This window comes from Vipera ursinii (assembly GCF_947247035.1).
Source record: "Vipera ursinii genome assembly, chromosome: 1".
NCBI classification, from domain to species: Eukaryota; Metazoa; Chordata; class Lepidosauria; order Squamata; family Viperidae; genus Vipera; species Vipera ursinii.
In genome coordinates, this window is record NC_139512.1 from 229172991 (window position 1) to 229200556 (window position 27566).

At 38.2% G+C, this 27566-nt stretch overlaps 1 protein-coding gene across 1 annotated transcript in view; it reads right to left on the bottom strand.

Annotated features, from left to right (window-relative positions):
• The window catches only part of DST (dystonin), a gene marked incomplete at its 5' end in the record, with an annotated part of 334605 nt that overhangs the window by 236599 nt on the left and 70440 nt on the right, over positions 1-27566 (bottom strand). Inside the window, one exon of the mRNA XM_083349122.1 lies at positions 15862-15923. Within this exon, the coding sequence (XP_083205248.1) occupies positions 15862-15923 (62 nt within the window). The remainder of the gene's footprint in view (positions 1-15861; positions 15924-27566) is intronic.

The following is a 27566-nucleotide window of genomic DNA, read 5'->3' on the forward strand; positions in this document are numbered from 1 at the left end:
GTTTTATACTTTACTCCTCTGGCAATGACACTAAGAACTTCATTCCCACAACATAGCCTAATGCTTCCACTGCTTTCCACCCTAACCTCCAAGACAGAATATGCTATCTATTTATCCATACAGTCCAATAAAAATCCTTCACCCGGAGTACAGGGCAGATCTCTAATTATTGTAAAATACAGATTCCCCTACAAGAAGCAATATAAAAAATTACAATAACAGTATCAGCCTACGCCAGGCATGTCAAACTGCCGGCACGTGGGCCAGATGCGTCACACCAAAACCACGCCTACCCCCTTGCTGGCAATGGGGAAAAAGTCGTGATACGTTGTGTGATGTCACGTGACGTCACAAGTTCGACATGCCTGGCCTAAGCTGAATACCTATCCATCAAGACAGAACAAGGATGAAAGCTCTTTGGCTTATTGTAGAATATTTTGTTGTTCTTCTGAGTCCTTGATTAAGCAAGATCTTTAATAAGAAAATAATGGCCAGGCCTTCCTTCCCTTCCCTTTATTTATTGCTATTGCTTCTAGTTGCTTTTTCATAGGCAGAGGTGAGTTCTGTCTCTTATCTATATCTTGAAGAATTTAAAAAGAAATCCTTGTGTATCTTGGGAGACTCTGAAGTGAGGAACATGCTTGCTAAATGCCATAAACAGCATATCAAGACACTGACTAAGGAAGAGGTGACAGCCAGCAGCATTCACAGATTGGTTTTACGTAAAGACAAAGACCAAATAGGGCTGATCCTCTTGACGGAACAGTGTTCCCATACCCCAATGGACCAGCCACTGCTCTGTAAAACTGCTTGCTCCACCTGGTTCAAAAGCCTTTTTTCTCAAGTAAGCAGTTCATCCTTGAAAAAAGAAGTTTTTCCTCTTCTGCTCGTTGGGAAACTAGTGGGAGACATTAAGCAAAAGGTAAAGTTCCAACATCTGATAAGACTGGAAAAACAAACTAAAAAATAATATTGTATTTTATTTTATTTTATTTTTGCTTTCTATACCCACCTCATGCGTAATGATTTGAACTGGTAAACAAGGCAAGGATGCCAACAAAACCACTAATGAAATCCATGGGAAATATAAAGCAGGCTGAAGGAATCTGTTCAATCCCTCAAGGTTTATTGTGACACTCTCGACAAATAAACTATGTGTTGCCTGGGGCAAGCAGGCTTGTGCAACAGCGATAGCACAGCTGGGTTTTAGAAGGCTTGGCAGTTCGGCTGGAGCAAGAATCCCAGCCTTTAGGGAGAAGAGAGTAATTTATATTGAAGCTGAAGGAGAAGGAGAGGACGTGCATCAATAATAAAGAAAAAATATTTAAGCAATGCAACAACAAAAAAAATCCTACAGAAAACAATGATGGCAATTCACAAATGTGGGAAAGATTACAAAGCAGAGTTTGGCCACACATAAAGAAGTTAACACTTAGTTTACCTGGGACAAAGTTAATAGACAGGGAATAAATATGTACATTTATTATATTTATTAAAATAAAACATATTAACAGAAAAGTATGTCCGTTCTCTTCTAAAAACAGCAATATACGACCCCTCGTTCAGCTCACCAATAAAGATTATCAATGGATCCAGCTTATGATAATATATGAATTGGCTATGTTAAAATATTGCAATAAAAATAGTTTATTATTTAGCGATTTAAGTAACCACTAAATGTTCCACTTTTCTTTTAGGAGCTCAAGACAGTCCATAAAGTGTGCCCTGTTTTTCTTCACTGCAACAATTTTGTGAGTTTAGGCTGAGACAAAGTGATTGATCCAAAGTTACCTCCACGGTTGAAGGTGGAATGTAAAAGCCATCTTCCTTAGTTCTTATTTTGCTCCTAGCTCATGCCTGTCACTTTATTAACTTCATTATACTTCTAATTCCAGCCAATTTCATTGACACAACCAATTTATTTCAAGCAATGGAAAACGGGCTGATGGGGCTATTTTGTACATTTGTGTACTTAAAAGGCTTATTCTGGGATTTCTTTGAATTTTTTATATATATTATCTCCTAGTCAGAGGAAGGTAATATTTTAAATTATCCTTGGTGGGATGTAAGCAGACCTGAATGCTTATCAGGATTTCCTCAAGGAGAAAATGAGTCATTCCAACTTCAAATTTTAATATGATTGAAGGATTTCATAGCCAACCAACAGAATTTGTAAAAATAAACATTATAAAAATGGTGCTGTATTATTTTTTTGAAAGAAGACTTTGTTGGTCGGTTACCTACTTGAATCAGTAAACACATTATAAGGGAATATGAATACTATAAAATTATGTTGTATGATTTTAGTTGGCATATTATATGAACCTGTTGTGATTTGTAAGCCACTGTGAGCAACATACTGCAAATTACCATGCTCCAAACTCAGCAATATATGAGCTTGATAAGTAATTGATTTAAAAAATTGTGACTTTCCATGAATCCAATCATTTCTGGCTTATTAGATGTATGAGGTTCAAACTAGGCTATCCACAGATGATCATCTGATATCTGATTCAAAGCTGGAAGAAGGAAATAGACTTATTAATATTTTTGCTTTTATTTATTTGAAGATGAACACAACAAACACCCCCAATACAAATTAAACAGAACCATTAATACATAATGGTACTGTAAAAACAATCCTCATGCAATTTAAAAGAGCTAGTGAAAGATGTAATTTTAACACCTTTTTTGAAGATGAAGAACAAATCCAGTCCATGCCCATTGGTTCACTGACTTGATTCTGGTTAAATCTAGTTTAACTCCAGTGTTAAATCATAAAAAATGTAACCTTGGCAACCATCTCTTTTGCTATTCTGGATTATTTTCAGCTGGTAGAGGTCAATAACATGGAGAGACTTATTCTGTTAGGAGCAGGGGAGGGGCTCAGTGTCCTAAATGGATCATTTCAACTTTATGAATCCCTGATGACTGCCACCTTTTTTCCTCAATTTAATCAACCAGGACAATAAGAGGCACCGTGATTAAAGGGGATGACTCATGTATTTTTGTGAGTAGGATGTGTTCCTTCATGCCTAAAGGAGGCAGTTCTAAGCCTCTGAGGCAGGGGTAGGCAACCTCAGCTCTTTTATGACTCATGGACTTCAACTCCCAGAATTCCTGAGTCAGCTGACTCAGGAATTCTGGGAGTTGGAGTCCATGAGTCATAAAAGAGCCGAGGTTGCCTACCCCTGCTCTGGGGGAGAGAAGCTTCCTTGATACAAGACGGCTATGTAAGGTCAAACATTTAATTTCTAGGAAAGGGGACTGGAAAGATGATGGCTTTATAACTTCTGACAAATTTGAGCTAATAAAGTGGATTGAATGACCACTTTGATCAAGATATGGAACTGAAATGATGTCTTCACCCTGAGGCATGACCTATATTTGCAAATAGAGATGAAGGATGCAGATAACCATAGCTTTCCTGCAGAAGCCTCTGCAGCAGGGTTGTCAAACTGCCGGCCTGCGGTTCGGACGCATCACGAGGAAACCGCACCCACCCCATTGCCAGCAATGGGGGAAAAGTTCTGATACGTCACGTGACATTGCAAGTTTGACATGTCTGCTCTACAGGATCTGATGCTTTTCTCCTTTCAGCTTCACATCTTTCATAAGCGCGTCTGAAGTCACAACACATCACAAAAGAATAGCGCTTGCAGCACAACGTTGCATTAGTCATCATCTCCACTGACCTGCAGATGCCTCTGCTCTAGGCTTTTTGGAGATTTTCATTTTAATTAATCATGATACCCTGTTTGACATTGCTGACCTGTAGTAGTGTTCCACAACATTCCTATCATGCTACATGTCTTGCTACACATGCTGCTCAATATATCTAAAAGTCCACAGAAGAAGTCCACTGAAGGTTAGAAGCGAGGTGCAGGTGGTCCTAGACTTATGACCACAATTGGGACCGGAATGTTAGGCGCTAAGCAATACAATCATTAAACAAGTCATTGGACCAGATCTCATTTTACAACTCTTTTTACCGTAGCCTTAAGGAAATCACCACAGTTAAGCAAACTATGTGGTTGTTAACTGAATCACACAATTGTTAAGCAAATTCAGCTTCCACAAATTCAGAATCATGTGACCACAAGAAGCTACAATTGTTGTAAATGTGAGCCAGTTGCCAAACATCTGAATTGCAATCACGTGACCCTGGGGATGGTAGGATGGTTGTAACTTTAAGGACGGCCTGTAAGTCAATTTTCATGAGGCCACTGTAACTTTGAATCATCATTAAATGAATGGTTGTAAGTTGAGGACTAACTGTGATGGAACACCTAGCTCTATTCCATCACAACAACTAATTCCAAGGAAACAATCAGTACTTCATTTCAATAAGAGATTGGATGAGGGAAAACCAGCTGAAATTAAATCCCAGTAAAACGGAGGTAGTGTTCATCAGTAAGAAACTGGGGACGGAGCTTCAATCTGAGCCAAGTGTGTGTTCACCCTGAAAGAGCAGATTTAAATTTGGGAGTGTCCTCTATTGGATGCACAGTAGCAGCAGAGATAAGGGACACATGGGCCCAGTTAGGGTTACAACTAGCTACAACCATTCACAAGTAGTCAGATTTGGCAATAATTATCCCAGATCAGCTATAACAATTACTGCAATGCGCTTTTTGTAAAGCTATCTTAGAAAAAGCCCTAGTAGTTGCAATCAGAGCAAACTTCAGCGAGTAATGGTAAATATTTTTTCTATACAGTTCAATTCTTGGTGGTTATATATTCATGTGGGATAAAGGGTTGCCACTGTTTTCTCCCAGGATGTTTTCCTAACCTAGTTTACATCCCTGGGATTTCTTCATTGCTTCCCATATTATCCATATTGCTGCCATCAGTGGAAGATATAGGAACTGCTGGTGGCTGTACTGAAGAATTGCATTAGCTGCCAGTTATTTTCCAGATACAATTTAAGTTATTTGATGTAAATTTTTAAAGCCTTAAAATAGCCTGGCTATTATCTTTTTGTGGTTATATTTTAAAAGTTTTAACTGTATATTTCTAATGCAGAAAGCTGCCCAGTCTTTTGGAGTGGCTGCCATAATAAATTTAATTCCAGATACTTGTTTGCTGATGGTAATTGAGAATGGGAATTCCATCACTAAGTGACATGGTTGTAAGGTGCAACATCACACAACTGTTTTGACTTATAAAGGCGCCTTTGGCAGTCCCAGTTGCCAGTATTAGACAAATCCCACATGATACCAGGATCATCTGGTTGCCATCTGCAACCTCCCATCAGCTTTTCCATTGGCTTTGCTTGTCAGAATCTGGCAGTAAAGGTTGCAAATCACAAACATATGATCTTGAATTGGTCTACCTCAGAAGGCTGATATATGAGGACCCATCATAAATCCCTCTCATTCAGCACCATCACAACTCTGAATAGTTGCTAAATGAGTGGACTAAGGGAGAACTACTTGTAATAATGACATTAATAATATAGGTACTGGAAAAATCTGCATAATGGGTGTGGCAGCATTTACAGACAGGAGAGTAGAAGAGAAAGACCTGAAGAAGGGAAAAAACTACAATGACCTACAAATAGAAGTAAAATGCCTGTGGCAGGAGAAAGCAAAGGAGGTGCCAATAATAGCAGGCAGATTGGGTGTAATCCCAACAACTGGAGCACTACTTGAACTTACCGTAATTGGCATTGACAAATTCACCATCAGTCAATTGCAAAAGGCAGCTTTTACTCAGAACAGTTTACATCCTGCAATGATACTTTTTATATCCTCAAACATCAATATCTACCTATCTCAGATCTTTTATCCATCAATAGATGGATAAAAATGCCAAATCCAGTCTGAATATCTGGCTGATTGAGTAGCAAACCATAAAATAAAATAGGAAGAAAATGCTTCTCCTGCTACAAATCCCAGGTGCACCGAGATTTGGAAAAGAAACTGGTGCACGGATGCTCTGCACTCCAAGTAGCTGATGCTGGGTGAGAAAGCCTCATCTGCAAACTATGAAATGCATTCCCTCTGGTGTTTTACAAAAACATTTTGCAAAATCTGCAAAGATTTTCATCAATTTTAATATTTTTATTTGTGTTTTTTTAAAAAAAAATATATAGTGAATCTCCATTCCCAAAGAGGGTTGAGAAGCTGATATGCTATTGGCTAGCAAAAGCAATTCAAGATCATCATAGGAGAGAATGCTTAAAGGAAAACAAAATCTAATCACAACAAGGGTATCAGCTATATTCTGCGGCTGATACTGCAGGCTCTTATTATTGTCAAAGAGGCTTCTGGAGTTAAGGCAGAGAACCAAATTAGCCCAGAGAGAAAAACATTCCAAATGTTACATCCATATATTTCAGATCTCAGGATTACAGAGCAAAACAACCAACAAAACCAAGCAACAAATATCAGAACTAAAGATGAGCAGGGTGAAGCTAATTTGATTCTGGGCTTCTGTCATCCAAAGAATATTTTCTCACTGAAGCTGAGCGGCAATTCCCCCTTCCCCTTTGTTAAGAGAAGTCAGGTACTTTTGAAAAATCCTACATTAAAAAAAAAGTGAAGGACTCCCTTGAGTCAACTTGGATTGCATGGATTCCCTCCTTTCCTTCTCAGCATCAGCCAAGATTGGCTAGGTGCTGCCATCTGCTGTGTCATCAAGAACACTACATGAATACCTCACCCTCCCAAACAGTTACCTACCGGTTATTTCTAGGTATACCGCTTTATTGTATCATAGCGGTATCACTTAACTCCACCGAATAAAAGAAAAATGCTGCAGCCAGAGATAAATTCCACAGTTCACTGTGTGGATTAGCCCTAATCAGAACCTTTAAGATATAATCATGTGCAAACATTCAGAGCTTATTGTGTAATATACATAAACCATTATGGACTTTTCCCACCCTATGCAAATATTAATTCCAGCCTTGGTTCATTCAGTCTTGCCCCTCTCCTCACCAAGTAAAGCCCTGTCATCTTCATAACATTGGGCATACTAATTTTGATCACAATATTAACAGAGGAAATGCAATTCATGGGCGCTTCTCATCAGCCCAGGCCTATCCTATCATTTAATTCAATTTTTTGGTCAGTCTGGAAATCAGTATTTCTAACTATTCTGATACATAACTGGCTCTTAAGTAGAAACAAAGATCCAATTAGCCCTTCCAGAAAATTATAATAAAAAAACAATACAGGTAGTCCTCAACTTACAACCATTTGACTGCTGAAAGTCAGGACTGTTGAAGCATCCCATTTGTAAGCTTCCCAGCTGGCTTCCAACAAACAAAGTCAATGGGGGAAGACAGATTCAGTTAATGATTGCCTTCAGTAATTATCAAGTGCAGTGATTCGCTTAACAGCTGTGGGTGAAAAGTTTATAAAAATTTATAAAACAGAGCAAAACTCACTTTAACTGCCTTGCTTAGCAACAGAAATGTCGGGTTCAGTTGTAGTTGTAAATCAAGGACTACCTGTATTTGTAGTCTGCTTGTATTTGGTAATTAAAAACTTACGACTTACATGTAATAGAGGCTTCACTTTCTTAGGGTCTTGCGGAAGAACAGGGTAGAACAACAGCTAATGACCCACTTTTACCAGTCTACTATAGAGAGCATCCTCTCGTATGGTATTGTGGTTTGGTATGCTGGTCTGACAGCCGCGGACAGGAAAGTATTACAGAGGGTAGTGAGCACAGCACAAGACATTGTGGGCTGTTCCCTGACACCACTGGATGACATTGCCAGGGCTTGTTGCCTTGGAAGAGTGAGGAAGATTCTCAGGGATGACTCACACCCTGGACGGTATCTCTTTACTCTCCTACCATCCGGTAGGAGATATAGGAATATAGCCAGACGTACCAACAGGCTGAAAAATAGCTTTTATCCGTGGGCTGTTAGGCTTTTAAATGGGATATAATCTCTGTGAATTTATGCAGAATTGACTTGGGAGGCCGGTGTGTGGTGTAGTTGGTTCACATGGTGTGGTAGGATGGAGGGTTTGTTGTCACTGTGTGTTGGGGGGAGGGAGCACAGGGGGAGGCTCAGCTAATCTCAATGTACACATGTTGTACTTTGACAATAAAGGTTTATTAATAGAACAGACATTTTAGGGATATTGGCAGGGTTCGTAGTCCACACCAAGGGATGGTTTTTCAAAGGCAGACCGGTCTTTGCAAACTGATTGCTGCACATCATGTTATGCTATTGTCTGGGCATTAGATTTTTTTATTTCCTTAAAAAAATAATATCACACTGCTGTGTATGTTCTATCGGAGGGCATTCAAATCTATTGTGATACCTTATTTTTGCTTGATAAAATTCTAGTAAGGAACAAAGGTTTTTTTCCTGTGCCTCCGTAGCATATTTATAATCTGAACAGTCAATTTTTACAGTCAGATTTTAATTCTTAATAACTACTAGAAGCAGAAGTGACAAGTGAATAGAGTGCACTGTGGAGAAAGCAATAAAAATGCTAGAGCATATACTGTATGGTGCACGTAACAAGAGATACAAAAGAATCTTTTCTCTTGTTTCCCTGTTTCCAATAAATAAGTAGTAATTTGTTGTTCCAGATTGAAAGTGCTTCAGGACAGATGGGTTCCTTCCTCATAGCACCATTTTGATTTCATTTTAATAGAATGCTTCAACATCTGGCACCTCTACTCTAGGAAAACCTGAGCCAACGAAAAAGACTCCAGCTGCAGGGAATATGTCTTGTCATATTAGGTGGGGCAGAGGTTTTCTTTCCTGTTTCAATGTTCTTGTCAGATATCAGGCTCACAGAGCTATCAAACATAAAAAGGTAAAGGTTCCCCCACACATGCGTGCTAGTCGTTTCCGACTCTAGGGGCCGGTGCTCTTCAAAGCCGAAGAGCCAGCGCTTGTCCGAGGACGTCTCTGTGGTCATGTGGCCGTCATGACTAGATGCCAAAGGCGCATGGAATGCTGTTACCTTCCCACCGTAGTGGTCCCTATTTTCTACTTGCATTTTTACGTGCTTTCGAACTGCTAGGTTGGCAGAAGCTGGGACGAGTAACAGGCGCTCACTCTGTTACGCGGCACTCGGGATTCGACCCGCCAAACTGCCGACCATCTGATCGACAAGCTCAGTGTCCTAACCCATTGAGCCACCGCGTCCCACATCAAACATACCCGGACTTAAATAAATAAACTTGGATTTATTTCATGCTCCTCCACCGGTCTGTGCACCTTACACAATAAATGACCAGTGATGTATTGTAATGGCATCTGCAACCTTCTGGAACGTGATTACCATCTTCAAGGTCAAAGCCAAAATTTATAAAACTATACCTGTGCAATGCCCAATTTCCCTATTTTGTCTTCTAAAATTGCTGCCACTGGCTAGAACTAAGCCTGTGCCTGCAATACAGTCAAATGTGTTTTTGTGTATGCAGATATGCATACCTGCCAGAAAGCACAACAGAAGGCAGGCAGGGCCTGGATAAAAAAATATCAACTGAATCAATCAATACTGATTAAGTTAATAAATAAGGTGCCCTATTTATAAAAGTCCTTTATTCTCCACCAGCACTTACTGCTCATTCTTTGACACATACAGAAATTACTCTGGTGACTCATATGCACAAAGGAAGAAGGGTAAAAAAAAACCACCAGGATGGATGTAGGTAAGCTGCTTCTCTAACAGCTGGAATTTTAGAGAAAGAAGAGGAAAAAAAACTGGCTGAAAAAGAAAAAAGGGGAAAAAGAAACCAGGAAAAGAAGAAAAGTAACATCCTCTTTAGGTACTAGAGAATGTGTTAATATAGAGCAGATAAAGGAGGTGTCTTCAAAAGCACCTATACCTTTTTTCATCAATAACAGACTGCGGTCACCTACTCCCAACTATTCCTTTGTTTCTGATATCTCCAAAGTCAGAGTAGAACAAAAAAAAAGCACATGTCTTTCTCACTGGTAAATATACTCGGTTAGATTAGCCTAATGAGGAACACGGCTGCCCATTTTAACCACACATCCACTGAGTTAAAAAACCTCTTCTAAACTGTGCTCCAAACTAAACTAATATATAAACAACTTGTTGGTAAGAAAACTTATTTCTGCAGCAGTTGAGCCATCTACATGAATTCTGTCTTTTCATGATCAACCCAATCCAAAACAAATTAAGGAACAAACTATAAAAGCTATTTCTTAATACATAGGAAGAATGTCTGTTGGAACTATAATCAGAAGATTTACCAGGCTTTGTAGCTATGAGATTCCCCTCCTCTCTTATTTATTTCCCTGGTTGACATCTGTATCATTTTTCAAATCTAAAGCCATTCCCAAAACTATTATGGGCCAGTCATATAGAAGATGAGGAAACAGCTGTGTTTTAGACCAGGGGTTCCCAACCCACTATCTGTGGACCAGTACCCGGCCACAGCATGACAGCAACCAGTCCGCACAAACAAGCAAAGCCCCATCCGCAGGATGCAGGTAGCACACAAAACCACACATTCTCCGCTCTGCGGAAAAACCTTTTTCCACGGACCTGGTCCCTGGGTGTGGGTGTTTTATGAAGGTTTGCAGAATCAGAGCTGAGGGAGAGGTCTTTAAAAATCATTTTTCTCTGAAATTTTCCTGGTTCCTATTACTTTTCTAAAACAGAGGTCCCCAACCTTTTGGGCACCTCTGTTTTAGAAAAGTAATAGGAACCAGGAAAATTTCAGAGATAAATGATTTTTAAAGACCTCTCCCTCAGCTCTGATTCTGCAAACCTTTATAAAACACCCACACAGACACACACAGACACAGACACAGACACACACACACACACACACAAACAGAGAGAGAGAGAGAGAGAGAGAGAGAGAGAGAGAGAGAGAGAGAGAGAGAGAGAGAGACTGTATATACAAAAAAAGATTCCTGAACTTTTACTGAAGTTTTATATCCTTACTATAATTGGAGCAAAAATAAGTAAATAATTTGTATGCCCCCCCCCACGTTTGTTTCAAAAATGAGACATTTTCATATGTAACTGAAACATATAAATAAGAAAACATCAGTCTTTTAACCAGGAGAAAACTGCATGATATATTAAATGATAGATATTTCTTATCTATTTTTTGATGTAACCAAACATAGAGCCAACCTGGAATAAATATCACAGCTCATAAAGAAGTGGCAAGAAGTCAATATGTTTTTAGAGCTTAATCTGCATAATGCAGCACTATATAGAAAGAAACATCTCACTGAATAATGTATCAATTATTTTAAAGGCTTTCAGATGACTGTAGTTGGTAAAACAGCATACATGTTTCTGATAAAGTTAAGTAATAAAAGATTAATCAAAGTTTACTTCAATCAACACTTCATCACAAACTACCACTACAAAGAGAATAAATGAATACATTAATAGTACCAGACTGTTCAATTTTTAATGCACAGGAAAAAATGTTAATGTATCTATATAGATTTTTGTGCCAAAGATGCAGAGGACTGTGCATGCTTCATATATATAACTGTTAATTTTGTATAAATTATTACACTTATATACTGCATGGCATAACACAAAATCTTATAACACAAATCCAAAGTTATACCCTGTGAACAATTTACAACAGCCCCACACCTGGCATACGGTAACTAACTTCCTTGACTACTCCAATGAAATCTGTATTGTTCTGCAACGTAGGACCTATCACAACCTCCCACCAGCACTAAAGGACTGGCATTGGGCAGCCTCCCTGGTCACATGATACAAATACGCAGTGCTCACAAAAAGGACTTTCTACTATGGAGAAATATAGGGGAAAAATTCATACAAGCATGAAGCCTTTTACATTGTCTGGACTCACAACACAGGTTAACTTTTTAGCACTCCTGAGAATCCTAAGAAATAAACCCATTTCAGACTCACTATTAAATACTCAACATAGCACACCTCAACAACTGAGGACACCGTGATAACACACAAGTTGAGCTGCAAATCTAACTGCTTCAGTTGTAGAATCTTTTTGCCCCATGTGAATATTATGTGTCTTATCTGAATCCCCTACTTGAGAGTCAGAGGCCACAGTTCAGCCTTGTCGGCCCTTAGAGGTAGTCCAGACAAGGACAAACCATGAGGACTAGCACTACCTTTACTGTCAATTTACAGTAACAGAATCTTACAAGTCTGAAAGCCCCTCCTTTATTTTTACTTTCAAAAAAAACTAGGGAAGGTGCTTCACGGGCTCATTTGCTTCTATGAGCTTAGATAACCTTTGCATGATGGCGTCTAGGCTACACTTCTTCACCCTGTCTCCTAAAGTCTTTCCCATATTTCATTACAGCATCCAGAAATTCTTCAGGACCAATGAAAATAACAGCAAAGTCAACAAAACTGATGTCAAGAATGAAACTTTGGCAGCTACGTGCCTCTGCGTTTCAACTTGCCTTTAGATTAAGTGGGGGAGGTGTTACTTTCAAGTGGGTTAGATGGAAAAACGAAACGTCTAAGATTCAGCTGAAGACCCCTAAGATTCAGCTAAAGCCTTTTCAAGGACACCAGAACAGATGAGGATTTGAAGCAGATGGTTCCCATAACAAAGTGATGTTGTGTATACGGACTATGTAAGACGTTGGGGGTTTGGCTGGGAAAATTATTGTTTAAGTCTATGAATTAGTGAATAATAATAATAATAATAATAATAATAATAATAATAATAGTAGTAGTAGTAGTAGTAGTAGTAGTAGTAGTAGTAGTAGTAGGGACCTTGGAGGTCATCTAGTCCAACCCCCTGCTCAGGCAGGAAACCCTATACCATTTCGGACAAATGGGTGTCCAGTCTCTTCTTAAAAACTTCCAGTTTTGGAGCATTCACAGCTTCTGGAGGCAGGTTGTTCCACTGGTTAATTGTTCCAACTGTCAGGAAATTTCTCCTTCATTCTAGGTTGCTTCTCTTCTTGATTAGTTTCCATCCGTTGCTTCTTGTCCTGCTTTCAGGTGCTTTGGAGAATAGCTTCACTCCCTCTTCTTTGTGGCAGCCCCTCAAATATCAGAACACTGTTATCATGTCCACCCTCGTCCTTCTCTTCATTAAACTAGACATACCCAATTCCAGCAACCTTTCCTTATGTTTTAGCCTCCAGTCCCCTAATCATCTTTGTTGGTCTTCTCTGTACTCTTTCTAGACTCTCAACCTCTTTTTTACATCTTGGTGACCAAAACTGGATGCAGTATTCCAAGTGTGGCCTTACCAAGGCATTGTAAAGTGGTATTAATACTTCATGTGATCTTGATTCTATCCCTCTGTTAATGCAGCCTAGCACTGTGTTGGCTTTTTTGGCAGCTGCAACACACTGCTGGCTCGTATTTAAGTGATTGTCCACTAGGACTCCGAGTTCACTCTCACAGTTACTACTATTGAGCAAGATACCCCCTACTATACCTGTGCATTTGTTGTTGTTTTTTGCCTAAATGTAGAACCTTACTTTTTTCACCACTGAATTTCATTTTGTTAGATCGCACCCAGTGTCCAAGCCTGTCAAGATCTTCTTGTATCTTAAGCCTGTCTTCTGGAGTGTTGCCTATTCCTGCCAGCTTGGTGTCGTCTGCAAATTTGATGATTTCCCCATCTATCCCCTCATCCAAATCGTTGATGAAGATGTTGAAGAGCACTGGGCCCAGAACAGAGCCCTGGGGCACCCCAATACACACTTCCTTCCATGTAGATGCAGTTCCATTGAGGACCACACACTAAGTACGGCCAGTCAGCCGGCTACGAATCCATTTGGTGGTGATGCTATCTAACCCACATTTTTCTATCTTATCAAGTAGTAGGTTTTGATCTACTTTATCAAATGCCTTACTGAAGTCCAAGTAAATTATATCCACAGCATTCCTCTGGTCCACTAATTTTGTCATGCAATAAGATTTATCTGGCATGATCTGTTTTTGACAAACCCATGTTGGCTTTTAGTAATGCCTTTGTTTGCCTCTAGGTGTTCGCTGATTCGTTGTTTGATTATCTTTTCCAGAATCTTCCCAGGTATTGAGGTCAGGCTGATAGATCTGTAGTTTCCTGGATCCATGTTTTTCCCCTTTCTTGAAGATGGGAACTACATCAGCTCTTTTCCAGTCCTCTGGTAGTTCCCCAGTGCTCCAGGATCTTTGAAAAATATAGTTCAGTGGTTCTAATAGCACATCTGCCAGTTTCTTGAGAACCCTGGGGTACAGCCCATCTAGTCCTGGTGATTTAAACTCATCTAGGCTGGACAGGTGCTCACTTAACATTTTCTTGCATATCTTAACTTGTGTTGGAACCTCAGAGTTAGTTTTGCTTCGACATAACATTGTATTCAATAATTACGATTTTCAGAATGAATCTGGAGTTTTATTTGGATTCTCGAGCTGGATGTTGACAACTGAAAGGGCTGAATTTTGGAGATTTTTCCCCTCCAATTTTGGTGATACAAGGAAGAGCTGTGAGTGTGTGGATAGCCTAATCCTGATTTTCCCATAAACTTCAAGTATCAATATCCTATACTGTGTTAGCTATCTGGGGATGAACATTGGGACATCCTGGGAGAACAATTGAGGTACTGAGATTTTAGTTTCTGGGTTTTTATGGTTTTGTATGAGCAGTCACGCACACAGTATATAATAATTTTAGATGGGTAGCATACAACTCTTAAATAAACCACATATATACACATGCAAAGGAGATAATGTCCCCCAGATACAGTCAAACTCTTTTACTGAAGGCATATGGCCAACATTCATAAGCATCTTTGAAGAATAGTATTCCTGTTATAGAATACTATTTTCTCAGCAGAGTACATAGTACTATAAACTCTTTGAGGAAGATGGGTGGTTTAGAAATGTGAAATACAAACAGGCAAAACACTGTTATTTTCCTTTTCCTGATTTTCCTGTCCACAGTGTTTGAGAAATCTGGGGATGAGACCTTGTTGAACAACAACAACTACAAAAAAACATTCCTTGTTTCTGACACTGATTTAAAAATGTCTACTGTGCATGGTGGTTATTTATTTATCTTCACTATATTTTATTGTCTTTTTTATAAGGGCTTCTCCTGATTCAGATGTAACCCAGAGCTATATGTAATCATCAGAATGGTGACACTATGGTCTCTCCATCTGGTATGTTTGAAAAATATTCATCCGATGCTATCTGCTACGATTGGCACTGCAGACAGAAGCAGAACCATCAAAATGCCATGCCCTTTATCCCATCTCACAGATGTGGTACAGGAAGGCATCCTGGTCGAAGGCACAGGTAGTCCTTAAGACCACAACTGATCCCAAAATTTTGGTTGCTAAGTGAGACATTTGTTAAGTCAATTTTGCCACATTTTACAACCTTTCTTGCCACAGTTAAGTGAATCAGTACAGTCACGAAGTCAGTACAGAGTTGCTAAGTAAATCTGGCTTCCCCATTGACTTTGCTTGAAAGGTTGCAAAATGAGGTCACATAACCCTGGGACACTGCAACCCGTCATAAATACGAACCAGTTGCCAAGCCTCTGAATTTTGATCATGTGACCATGGGGATGCTGCAAATGTTGTGTGAAAAACAGTGACTTTTTTCAATGGTGTTATAACTTTGAACAGTCGCTAAATGAATTGTTGTAAGTCGAGGACTACCTGTATTAACATGACATGGAATATTGAGTAATAATGAGTAATACTGCCTCTCTAAAGAAAACTCATCAAACAAGCTCATCAAGCTAGATGACCAGGCTGGATCTAGAAAAACAGCCTCTTCCGGGAATGTTTGGAGCTGGATTGCCATCATCATCTTATCCTTTTTTGATATATTACAGAAATGTTCCATTCCATCCCAGACCACCTTGGTAAAACATTACGACATCCAATGTACTGCAAAGTTGAATGAATCTAAATATTCTGACCTTCAGGAGGTGCTGGTTTATCCATTTTGTGAATGTTTTCTTTTGTACTTTGTCCCGTTCATCTGGAAAAAAGAAAAGAAAAACTAAGTCAGTATTTCTAAAAATTAGAAGCTGGAAGTAACAATAAGAACAATGGAAAATAAATTGCTTTCCTTGCTTCAAATAAACTGATTTAAGGAGATGTAACTGCATATTTCCAATCAGACTTAAGGGAACTTCCCTCAAGTAACTGTATGTTTTATTATTATATCTTGTGTGTAATTAATAACATTCTGCAATCAATTAAGACACAACAATGAAATTTTGAATTAGCCACAGTTCAGACATCAAATAAATTTAACTGGGAACACTTCCATCCTTACCCACATCATCAAAATTTAGGGTATTAGCAGAATATACTTTGCAGAACTTTAAATCCACTTTCATTTGAAATACCATTATCATGCAATGAAACTAATTCACCATCTTCTCAAGCTTTGGGACTAACCCAAAATATATGTGTTTGTTGTCATCATTTGAAGCTCCACTGACACTCTTATACACAAATGAAATCTCACTTTATGGGAGTATGTATCTCTCAGTGGTCTTCAAGGCATCCTGCTGCCAATATTTAAAAACTCTTCCTTGCACTGTGTCTAAGAATGCGTACTGTGTTAAATGTGTATTCTTCTCTTTTGTCTTGCAGAACCCCTCCCCTCCAAAATTACATACAGAGAAATGTCAATAGTATCTTTTGAAATGAGAAATAGAGTTTAATTCGGAAAAGGGAATTGATCACAACTGGGATTAAATCTAAAGAAAAAAAATATTCATCCAATCTTTCCGTTTTCATACTTCTTGAAAAGTCTTAAGTCAACCAAAGGACTTTTGGAGTCAAAGATCGCTGCAGACGGAAACCCGGGCAGGATAATTTCATGCCATTAATTTCCTCAACTAAGCCTGAGAACTTTGCATTTTTTCCTATTTTCAGGAAAAAGCACTTCAAAATTATTGACAAGGAAAAAGACCAAAACTCATAACACAAAGTATCCTTTCTTTAAAAAAATACTACAGCTTGAAGGTAAGCGTGGATTACCATTTTGCAAATTTTTCTACAATAAACTTATAAGCTGAGCAGATAACCATATAATGCTGATATTGCCTGGCATCTGTAAAACAATAGAGTAACAGCAAATGTTATAAGATTCAAATAGTACATTTCAAATTTCTATATCCTGGCTACATATATGGTATGAAGACTGGATTCTGATAGAATTTCTAATATAATTTTCATATGTCTACAGCTTGAAAATACCCAAATATATAGCAAAAATATAAAGTGACTTTAATAAAAGAAAATTTAAAATACAGCTGAAGCAGAAATATGAAATAAAGTAAACTAAAGTAAAATATGTCATTCCAATAAAAGCTTACAATATTTTCTCGCCTAAGGACAGACATGTTGGAAAAAATATTAAACATAGCACAGGCATTTACTAATCCATACAACACATCAATGTATTCCTTTTGTCTAAGCAGCCATCACATTATTCTTGGGGAAAGAGGAAAAATTTTTCAAAATTTAGAAACATAATTTGAACTCTTTAATACTGATTAAAATTATATTTGCATGTGTATATGAATATCTGCGTAGTTGATAAATGACTCCTCCAGATAAGAAAAAAGTAATCCTTATTTTTAAACATAATTACAAATAATCAACTCATTGCTACAAGCTACATATTTATTTTGTGTTTCACAACAGGAATAGAGGTAGTCCTCTCTTATTGACTACAATTGGGCACAGAATTTTGGTCATTAAGTCGCTGCAGACCTTAAGAGCGTCTTCACATGACCTGACTTGTTTTTATGACTGTTTTCACTATTATAAAAGTGAATAACAGCCATTAAGTGCAATAAATGATTATTAAGGGAACCATGAGATTGATAAGTGAATCTGTTTTTGTGAATGGGCATTTTTTGCCAGAATCAAGGAAAAAATTCTGTAAACTGGCAAAAAAGTCACAAATCATGGTCACATGACTGTGGAACACTGCAACCTGTCATAAATGTGAGCCAGTTGCTAACTCAAATACAATCATGTGACACGGGGGTGGGGGACATCGTAACTTTGACTGGTTGTTTAACAATCAGTTGTTAAGCCAGGACTGCCTGTACTGACAGGGTTTCATTGCAAGAGTGTTCCCTAACTTTAAAATCTATTTAATAAAATCCTATTAAATAAAAAGCACCACATTGGATATATTTCCCAATAGGGTTACAACATTTCCCAGTTATGATTAAGTTATAATTTATGATATTATAGGATTTGATTTATAATGTAACTTGGCTAGAAGCATACAATATGATACAAGTATTTGTATCAGTAAAATATACAAACATTAATCAATTAATAGGTGCTAACTATGAAGAATTTCCAATTTATCAAATTTATACAGGTGCCAATCTCACTGGAAATAACTGTGGTTGCATACAACAACCAAAATCACAATATAATCTTATAAAAATATACACAATCATCATTTTAAAAGATTAAATCATTAAAAAATAGATGATACAAACCATAAACTCAAGAGATAACAGCAACCATATGTCACCTATAATAGGGGAGGCAACTAAAAATGTTGCCACTTTCCTGGGAGCCTGAAGTTTAAGGACTTAACCAAGTCTTGAAGAACTTCCAGAACATTAAAAATTATGGAGCCAATCTAAATTAGGGGTGATGGAATATTCTATAAGGTGGGTGCCACAACAGAGAAGGCCCAACATGTAGGTCTTTCACATAGCATGCCCTCTCTGCTGGATCTAATGGGATGGGCTGATGAAATTGGGGAACAGCAGATTATCAACAGCAGGTTATCCCCCCAGATAACCTGGTCTCAAGGCCATGAAGGGTTCTTGAATTGGATGTGGAAACTTACCAGCAACCAGTGCAGTTTGTGCAGCCTAGGTGTGACATGTGCTGTCTTGGGGACAAACAGAACTGTCCATGCTACAGCATTCTGCACTATATCCAGAAGATTTAGAGGATATCCACAGCATCCCTCCTTGAGTGAAAGTTTTTGGACTAGACTTTATATTAGTGTTTCTCAACTGTAACAACTTCCAAGATATGTGGACTTCAATTCCCAGAATACCTCAGCCAGCATGCTAGCTCAAGAATTCTAGGAGTTGAAGTCCATACATCCTAAATTTGCCACGGATGGGAAATATTGCTTTCTATGAAGCCAAGTGAAGGATCAGACTACACTTTTCCACAAGCACTTATTTAGTAAATTGATTACAATATAGCATCTTAGAGAACAATTTATAAATGTTTTAGATTTCAAGTTGAAACCTTGAAATTGAAATTTTAAATCTTATGTTCTAACTATAGTACTTCAGCGTACACTGCACCAATTTACACATGAAATGAGAGGTAATACAGTTCAGATTCAGAAAGCTCAACTCAACCCTGACCCATTAATGCAACCTGACCTAATAAGCCTATAAACATCTTCTAGACTGTCCCAGTTTGGGACTTTCCCTTCATTATATACAGTATGAGCAGGAATGTACTTTCCTTCAGCTTATATCCAAACATAAGAGAATGAGATCAGAAAATGACTATCTCAATACTGTATGTCATATGATTGGAATCCAGCAAATTACCTTCCTAAAATCCAGTCTTCTTCTAAGCCAGATTTCATTTCATTTCATTTCATTTCATTTCATTAAATTTATATGCCGTCCTTCTCCCTGAGGACTCAGGGCGGCTCACAACAATAAAAATTAAAAAACATAGAGTAAAAAATTTAAAAGAGAATTAAACAATAAATACAAAATTACAAAACAATTTAACCCAGTAAAAGCCTAATTAAAAATCGTAGTCAGTCCAGGCCCGCTTGTTTGAACAACCAGGTCTTCAGGTCACGGCGGAAGGACCAAAGGTCAGGGGCCGTCCGCAGCTCCGGAGGCAACTCATTCCAGGGGGTCAGTGCGCCCACAGAGAAGGGTCTCCCCCTGGGGGTCGCCAGCCGGCACTGCCTGGCCAACGGAACCCTGAGGAGGCCGACTCTGTGGAAGCGAACCGGGCGATGGGAGGTTGACAATGGCAGCAGGTGGTCTCGCAAGTAACCCGGGCCTAAGCCATGCAAGGCTTTAAAGGTTATTACCAGCACCTTAAATCACACTCAGAGGGTAACCGGAAGCCAATGCAGCTCGGGCAGGAGTGGTGTAACATGGGAGTACCGAGATACTCCCATAAGCACCCGCGCGGCTGCATTTTGAACCAGTTGAAGCCTCCGGGTGCTTATATGGTTTGAATTCTGGTTTCTATTCAAATCACGGTTTGAAGAAAAATAATTTATATTTTGGTGCAACTGTGTTTAACAAAGAAGTGCAAGGTATTTAATAGGTGTTTTACAAAGCTGCTGTCTTCAAAGTGATAAAATGCCCACAGACAGGCTTTGTTCTTTCAAGACTATCCCCAATTACTTTCACGTATTGACCCATCAAACGAATAATGTAATTTGTTTTAATGAATTTATTGGTTTTATTCATTTTATGGAATTTTGTAAATCACTGTTAACTCTTTATGGGGTTGGCAACATATACTTATCACAAATAAGTAAATGTAGCATTGAAAATCACTTTACATTGCAGGCATTCTCAGAAGTGTTGCTTATGCACACCCATGCGTGCAGAGACACAACTAGGGAACCCTTCCTAGCAAGTGCACTGAGCCTCCTGGATGACGCAGCTGCTTAAGTGATGTGAAGTGGGGTGTCTTGCTTGCGCTACCGTATTTAATGAAGTTCTCTTTCTAAAGGTTTTAGGAGTAGCTTACCACTGAACAGTACAAAAATGCCTAATTTACCTATTCCTTTATACCAGTGGTGGCAAACCTATGGCACGTGTGCCAGAGGTGGCACTCAGAGCCTTCTCTGTGGGCATGCACGCCGTCGCCCCAGCAGAGTTCGCCAGAATAGTGAGCACATGGCGTTTGGAAGCGACGGGACAGGAAGTGAGTGAGCAAGTGGGGTTGGCCCCCATGGGGATGCTCCGGAGATGGCAAGGGACTGGTCTCCGCTGCCCTGGTCCCAGCCTGCCGACCCCATCCCCGCCCACCCAGTCTGCCGTGACCACTGCAGCTATGCCCACCCAGTGGGCCACACACACACCCTGCTCCCCCTGAGTGCACCACAATGCTGACGCAGCACTGTGCGATAACTAAGTGGGTTTTGGGTTGCAGTTTGGGCACTTGGTCTCTAAAAAGGTTTGCCATCACTGCCTTATACAGAGGAAGACAAGAACAGAGGGAAAACATAGTACATTAGGGTAGGGCTTGATATTTGTGAATAATGGCACAGCATGTTTTATTGTTGTACCTGGATGCAGCCAGGACGATTGTCCAATATGTGGTAAATTGTAATATGGGTGGTGATGGCTAGGATTTTGTATAATGTGTCCAAAATATGATTCATACTATACCTCATGATTTGTCAGAATTTCAAGTTGACTGAAAAAAATAAAGAAAATTATTCTCCCACTGATTCAAGTAGGAGTACTGTGTAGATAATTCTAGTATGAAAACTATCTAAAACAGTGCATCAATGTAACCACACAAGAAATGTGTGTTTGGAATGAGGGACACTCACTATGATGAAAACTCTAACTAAAGTAATACAACCACAAATATTTACCCTTTCTATTTAAACATGAGGTCTTCTAAAATTACAGCCTAACCCCAACTCAAGCACTAGAGTCAACTGCTACCAACATAAAGAGGGCTTATTTGGCAAATGCCAGTATGCAGCATGTGCCCTCTTAAAAAGATATTTCAGGCATTTCAATGGAACATACTGATTAGGAAAAATGTTTGGCAAAAAAAAGGGCAAAAGCTAGAATTAAGAAATTAAGTGACAGGACTTGTTTGATGGAATATTTAAAGACTAAACACTTGTTTGAATACGGTTAAAGGAATAAAATTTTGAATACAAATTAATCTTAACTTAGGAGGGATAGGCTCCTTAAGCAATACAGTATTTTTAGCCTATGATATGAGAAATATAAAAATCTTTGGGATGATTTATATGAGGGAAATGTACAAAATACTTAAATATAATGGATTTTGAAGACTTGAATATGCTTAAAAAATAAAACACTGATTATAAATGTATTCTAGTTTAAAAGGCACACACACACACACACACACACATACGTGTCGTGACGTGTTGTGACTTTTTTTCCATTGCCGGCAATGGGGTGGGCGCAGTTTCGCCATGATGCATCTGACCAGCGGGCCGGCAGTTTGACAGCCCTGATCTAGATGGTTAAATAAAAAAGAAGCTTAAAAATGAGGTGGAGGATATTTGTAGACATTTAATTGTTATCTTTCAAAACTATCAAGAAATGTACTAATTTAAGGTTGATAAAAGAGAATATCATTCAAAGAAGAGAAAATCAAGGAAAGCTATGTGGATAAGGAACTATAGAAACTAATTGTTATTATTTGTAAATACAAACTCAGACAACACATTGTTTACCAAATATTGATGGTGATATGTAAAAAAGAAAACAATAAAATGTGTTTTTTTAAAAAAAAAAGATATTTCAGGCATTTATTTACTTTATTTTATTTTTTTTATTTATTTTAATTCCATTTATATCCCGCCCTTCTCTGAAGACTCAGGGCGGCTTACAAGCTTAGCAGTAGCCTTCATTCTATGTATCTGCCTGCTTATTAGGGCTTTCACACACACCCCAAGCGGCATTATTACAAAGTCAGCTTAATTGCCCCCAACAATCTGGGTCCTCATTTTACCTACCTCGGAAGGATGGAAGGCTGAGTCAACCTTGAGCCTGGTGGGATGCGAACCTGCACTAATTGCAGGCAGCTGGTGTTACTTAAGGAGGCATTAGCCCACTGCTCCACCAAGGCTCTTGTTACTTTGCCTCAGAAGTCTGCATATCATTCCTTTGCAAAAAAAAAAAAAAAACATTTATTTCAATATTTTCCTGCAACGTAATTATGAATTTCAGTTTGCCTGAAGTTTGGGGAAAAGGTGGCCAGATACGATCCCGTTCTGTAACTATTCCTCTGTAAGGAAATCTAGTTTTAAATGTGGGCTCCATTCTATGTTCTGCTGCCGGCAGTTGTCTACATATGAGACAGGTGTCACTGATGTCCTAAGATTTCTAGGACGGAAGCAACCAACAGTCTCTACCTACTTCTTATTCTTGCTCACAAACCTCCATTTGGTGTGATGACCTTGTTCCACTACCTACTTACCTATTTTTAATTAAAACTATGATTTACTCCATTTAATTTTCTAGGTGTCCATGAACCATACATATGTTAACTCAGCCTATAACATGCAAGTCAGAAATGTTTGTTAATTTGTGATTGTGAAATGAATTCAAACAACTAGGCTAACTTTGTAAACCATGATTAAATTAACCACTGATAAGCAAGTTTTGCGTGCAAAGCTCTTCTACTGCTTGAATACATACACAGTGACCAACCTAAAAAAAAACAAAACCAAATAGTTTTCCATAGATTAAGGAGCCTGAAGCCTATATGCCGTTTTCAATCCATGGATATTTTTTCTTACAATGGTAACTACACTGCAGTTAATGTGTAGGGTTTCAGCTTCATAATACAACACACTGAGAAATATGGAACAACTGGATCATTACAAATGAATGAAGGGAAAGATATTCAGAACAATTCCCTCCTTTGAAGCTCCCAAGAAAGGTAATGCAGCCAAAAATAAGTCATCTAACTAAGCTTTATCTTAGAAATAAAATATAGTTAACATTAATGCACAATCCATATATTAGCTCCCAAAATACAAAGCTCCTGCTGGGGATATTTTATTTTAAAATAAAACTTACTTTAAAAGGCTGGATGATAGAAAATTGGAAGCCTGCCTACTAGGTCTAATTTAAGAAGAAGGTCTGATAAGGGGAAAGTTCCAGTTGAATCATTGTGCATTATGATTTTAATCTCCAAAGTGGGAGAAGAAATTCCAATGAAATGAATTGGATTGAAAACAGCTGCAAAAGTGGCTAGAAGTATTAGCTCTGCACTGAATGTTTATTCCGGGTTTATTTTTGCCTCTTGCTTTGTAGAGCATAACAACTGCATTCAGCAGTGCCCTGGCAAGGAAAGAATAACCATGAAAACACTGGCGGTTAATCTAACTTACTTTTTTACTATTTGATTTTGGGCAAATGTCACTTTATAAATGGCACAATTATTTCATGGACCAGTTCAACATTGCAATACAGGAACGGGAAGCATTGAATAGTTTTATACAAATCTATGCCAACCACTCAGAAATTTTTTCCAAGTATCATGGGGTCAAAATGCAAGAGGAATGGATTTGTACTATTTGAATCCAATACTTTTTGTGCTGGGCTGTAAGAGCAGATAAGTATAATGTAAGGCTTTTAAGAGAGATAGTTCATACTTGCAAACCACTCATTTATTTCTTCCTCTCCTTTGTGAGGACTTTGCAAAATGCCAGCAGCTGCCTTGGCAGGGCATCCATCCTTAGGAGTGGGAGGAAGAAGACTGTGGAAGGTCAGCTCAGAGTGTAAGGACGGTGGAGAGCGTGGTGTGGGGGCAAAGATGTGGGGAAGAAATGAAAAAGTGGCAAGTTTATAATGTGAGTTGGATTTCACCATCTACATGTTGTTCAGAGATGTCATATAAATCTCCCTGAGGCCTTAACTAACGACAGATTATTATTTTTTGGCAGACAAAAAATAACATTAGCAGAATACAAAAATGCAAGGGGTTCCTCCTACAAACCCAGCTTCTTTAGCTACCAACTAACATGTTGTTATCTTCTTTAAGATAATCTCCAACATCAACACAGACCCCAACATGATCAAGAATGTGACCAGGGAAGTATATTGTAACTCTTACTGTCAAAGTCCACAGAGACAGAAATCTTGAAAATAGGTTCAACATATCATTCAAGTTAGATGCTATCTTAGGCTACTTTCACAATGTGTTTAGGAAATCTTTTCTAAGTTAATTAAAATCCTAAAATTCAATAGCTATACAGTATATTCCCTCGTATTGCTCACACCATGTTCCTAATACAATTAACCTTCCTTCTTTTCCAATTATCAACAATTTGCAACCCTTAAGAACTTGCAAATTATTATATAATGATTATTTTATAATTTCCAATTAATAAAATAATAATAATTATACATATTATAAAAGTTTCAATAATAAGAGGGTCACTATGGCTTTAAAATGGCTATTGGAAAAAAATCTTATTTTCAGTTGAATATTATTTATGACTATAACACCAAGGCTTTATCCCGTAAAAGTGAGATCAAATTATAGCAATTCTTAGATTTTAAAAACAAAATTGTTTTCTGCAATGAGTAATTTTAAATTACTAGCTTTAGTATGGTAAATATATTATAGCTATAATTTTAAATTACAGTATTTTCTGCTTTTAAAATGTGTTCCCCCATTAACAAGTCTTATCTCATAGCTTTTATGCAAATTACATTTGAATTTGAATCTGGTTACCAATGCCAATGTATACTGTATGTATTAATTTTTAAATCGGACATATTCATTTTGATTATCATGGAAGACACTAAACCTTTTGTTTTGATTTGGGCATCTTGAAATTTGGAAAGGGATGATGCTAATAGTTTTATTAGTTGATGATAACTATTTGATTAAATACAATGCAAATTGTAATGTTAAGTAGCAAAAAAATAAAAAATAAAATAACATTGCTGTAAATACCATGTTACCAAAGTATATAATAGACAAATGTGTCACGACTTTGGCTGTTTTCCATTTTCCCTAATTTTCTACCTCAAAATATAGAAAGAGACAAATTGTGGTCAAGAGGGAACAGTTAAACTATCTAGGTTACATAAATAAGCTAAAAAAAACCAAAGCTACTGTATTTATAAGGTACATCAGCTGATGTTTACCTCAGAGACACACATTTTATTATTCCTACTGCACTTAGCTCTAACTGATACACTGCCATCTTTTGTTCATGGTCTGAAAAGGAACAATCAAAAGATTCAACTCCATGACACAGAAATGTAAGAAGAAGAAAAAAGGCTTTTTGAATGCCAAAGGGACACAAAGGGGTACATATAATCTTAAATGTGGTAGTCGAAAACAGAGCTCCCCAACCTTTTGGCATCAGGGACCGGGTTCTGTGGAGAGAGGTTTTTCCACGGACTAGAGAGGGCGTGGCTTTGTGTGCTGCCTGCACCATGCAGATGGGGCTTTGCTTGTTTGTGCGGACTGGTTGCTGGCATGCCATGGACCGATACTGGTCCACAGACCGGGGGGTTGGGGACCCCTGGTCTAAACCCAGGCTAAATTACATCCCATTTACGTTTGGTTTACACCAAGAATATTTTTCTCTAATATCCCTATGAGCTGACGCTGCCTAGCAAAATGTAGTTTTGACAAAAGCAGGACTCTGGATAGCTAATGCTGACTAAAATGTGCTCTGTTCTTACACGAGCCAGCACAAGGACATGGTTCAGTCTTCTTCTTTTTTCCTTTTTCTTTTTTTGTGCCACTGAATCAATTTTTCACTCATTCACTCTTGAGTCCCTGCAGTTTTCTTGGCAAGAATTTTCAGAAGTGGTTTCCTCTTATCTGCTTCCTAGGGGCTGAGAGAGAATGACTAGCCCAAGGTCACCCAGCTGGCTTCATGCTACAGGCAAGATTACAGCGATTACCGAACTACACTAAATTGGTTCTATTCCTATTTTTAAAAAATCATCAATTATTTACTGTTCACCTTTGGCCTAGAATTCTAATACTTTTTAGATTCACATAAAATAAAACAGAATATTACAACCAATGTATCAAGATTCTAACCTGTTTTCCATTTTTTTCAAATACATTGAATAACCAATGCACTATAGCAAATGTCACACACTGTTGAGTTCCACAACAGTGGAATGACTAGCAACTGACCACTAAACAGTAGTCCTCAACTTATGAACACAATTGAGCCCAAAAATTCTGTCATTAAGTGACACATTTGCTAAGGAGTTTTGCCCCATTTTACGACATTTCTTGCCACAGTTATTAAGTAAATCACTGCAGTTGTTAAGTTAGTAACCTGGTTGAAACTGGCTTCCTTACTGATTGCTTGTCACAAGATTGCAAAAGGTGATTACATGACCCTGGGACACAGAAATCATCATAAATATAAACCAGTTGCCAAATATCTGAATTTTGATCACATGAACATGGGGATGCTGCAACGGTCATAACTGTAAAAAATGGTCATAAGTCACATTTTTCAGTGCCACTGTAACTTTGAATGGTCACTAAATGAACTCTTGAAAGTTGAGGACTACCTGTACTGAAGCCAATATTTAATGTCATCTCTGTATGGTTAAAAAAAAATGAATTATTTATCAGAAGGGAAAGAAAGACTTAGGATAATGCTATTATCTTTATTCCTGTAAGTTTATTAAGTCATCAAAGGCAATGAAAAGATCAATTTAAGAATTCACTGTAGCCATGACTATTTGGCCAGTTTGAATTTTACCTCTTTAGACTGAAATTATTTTGTGATTTCCCCCCCCCCCCTTATATTTAAGCATCTTAAAAAGAATCAAAACTGAACCACTACCACCCTGTGGAGTCCCAACTAGCTGCTCCAAACTCTGTACCTTCCTATTAAATTGATGATTGAAAC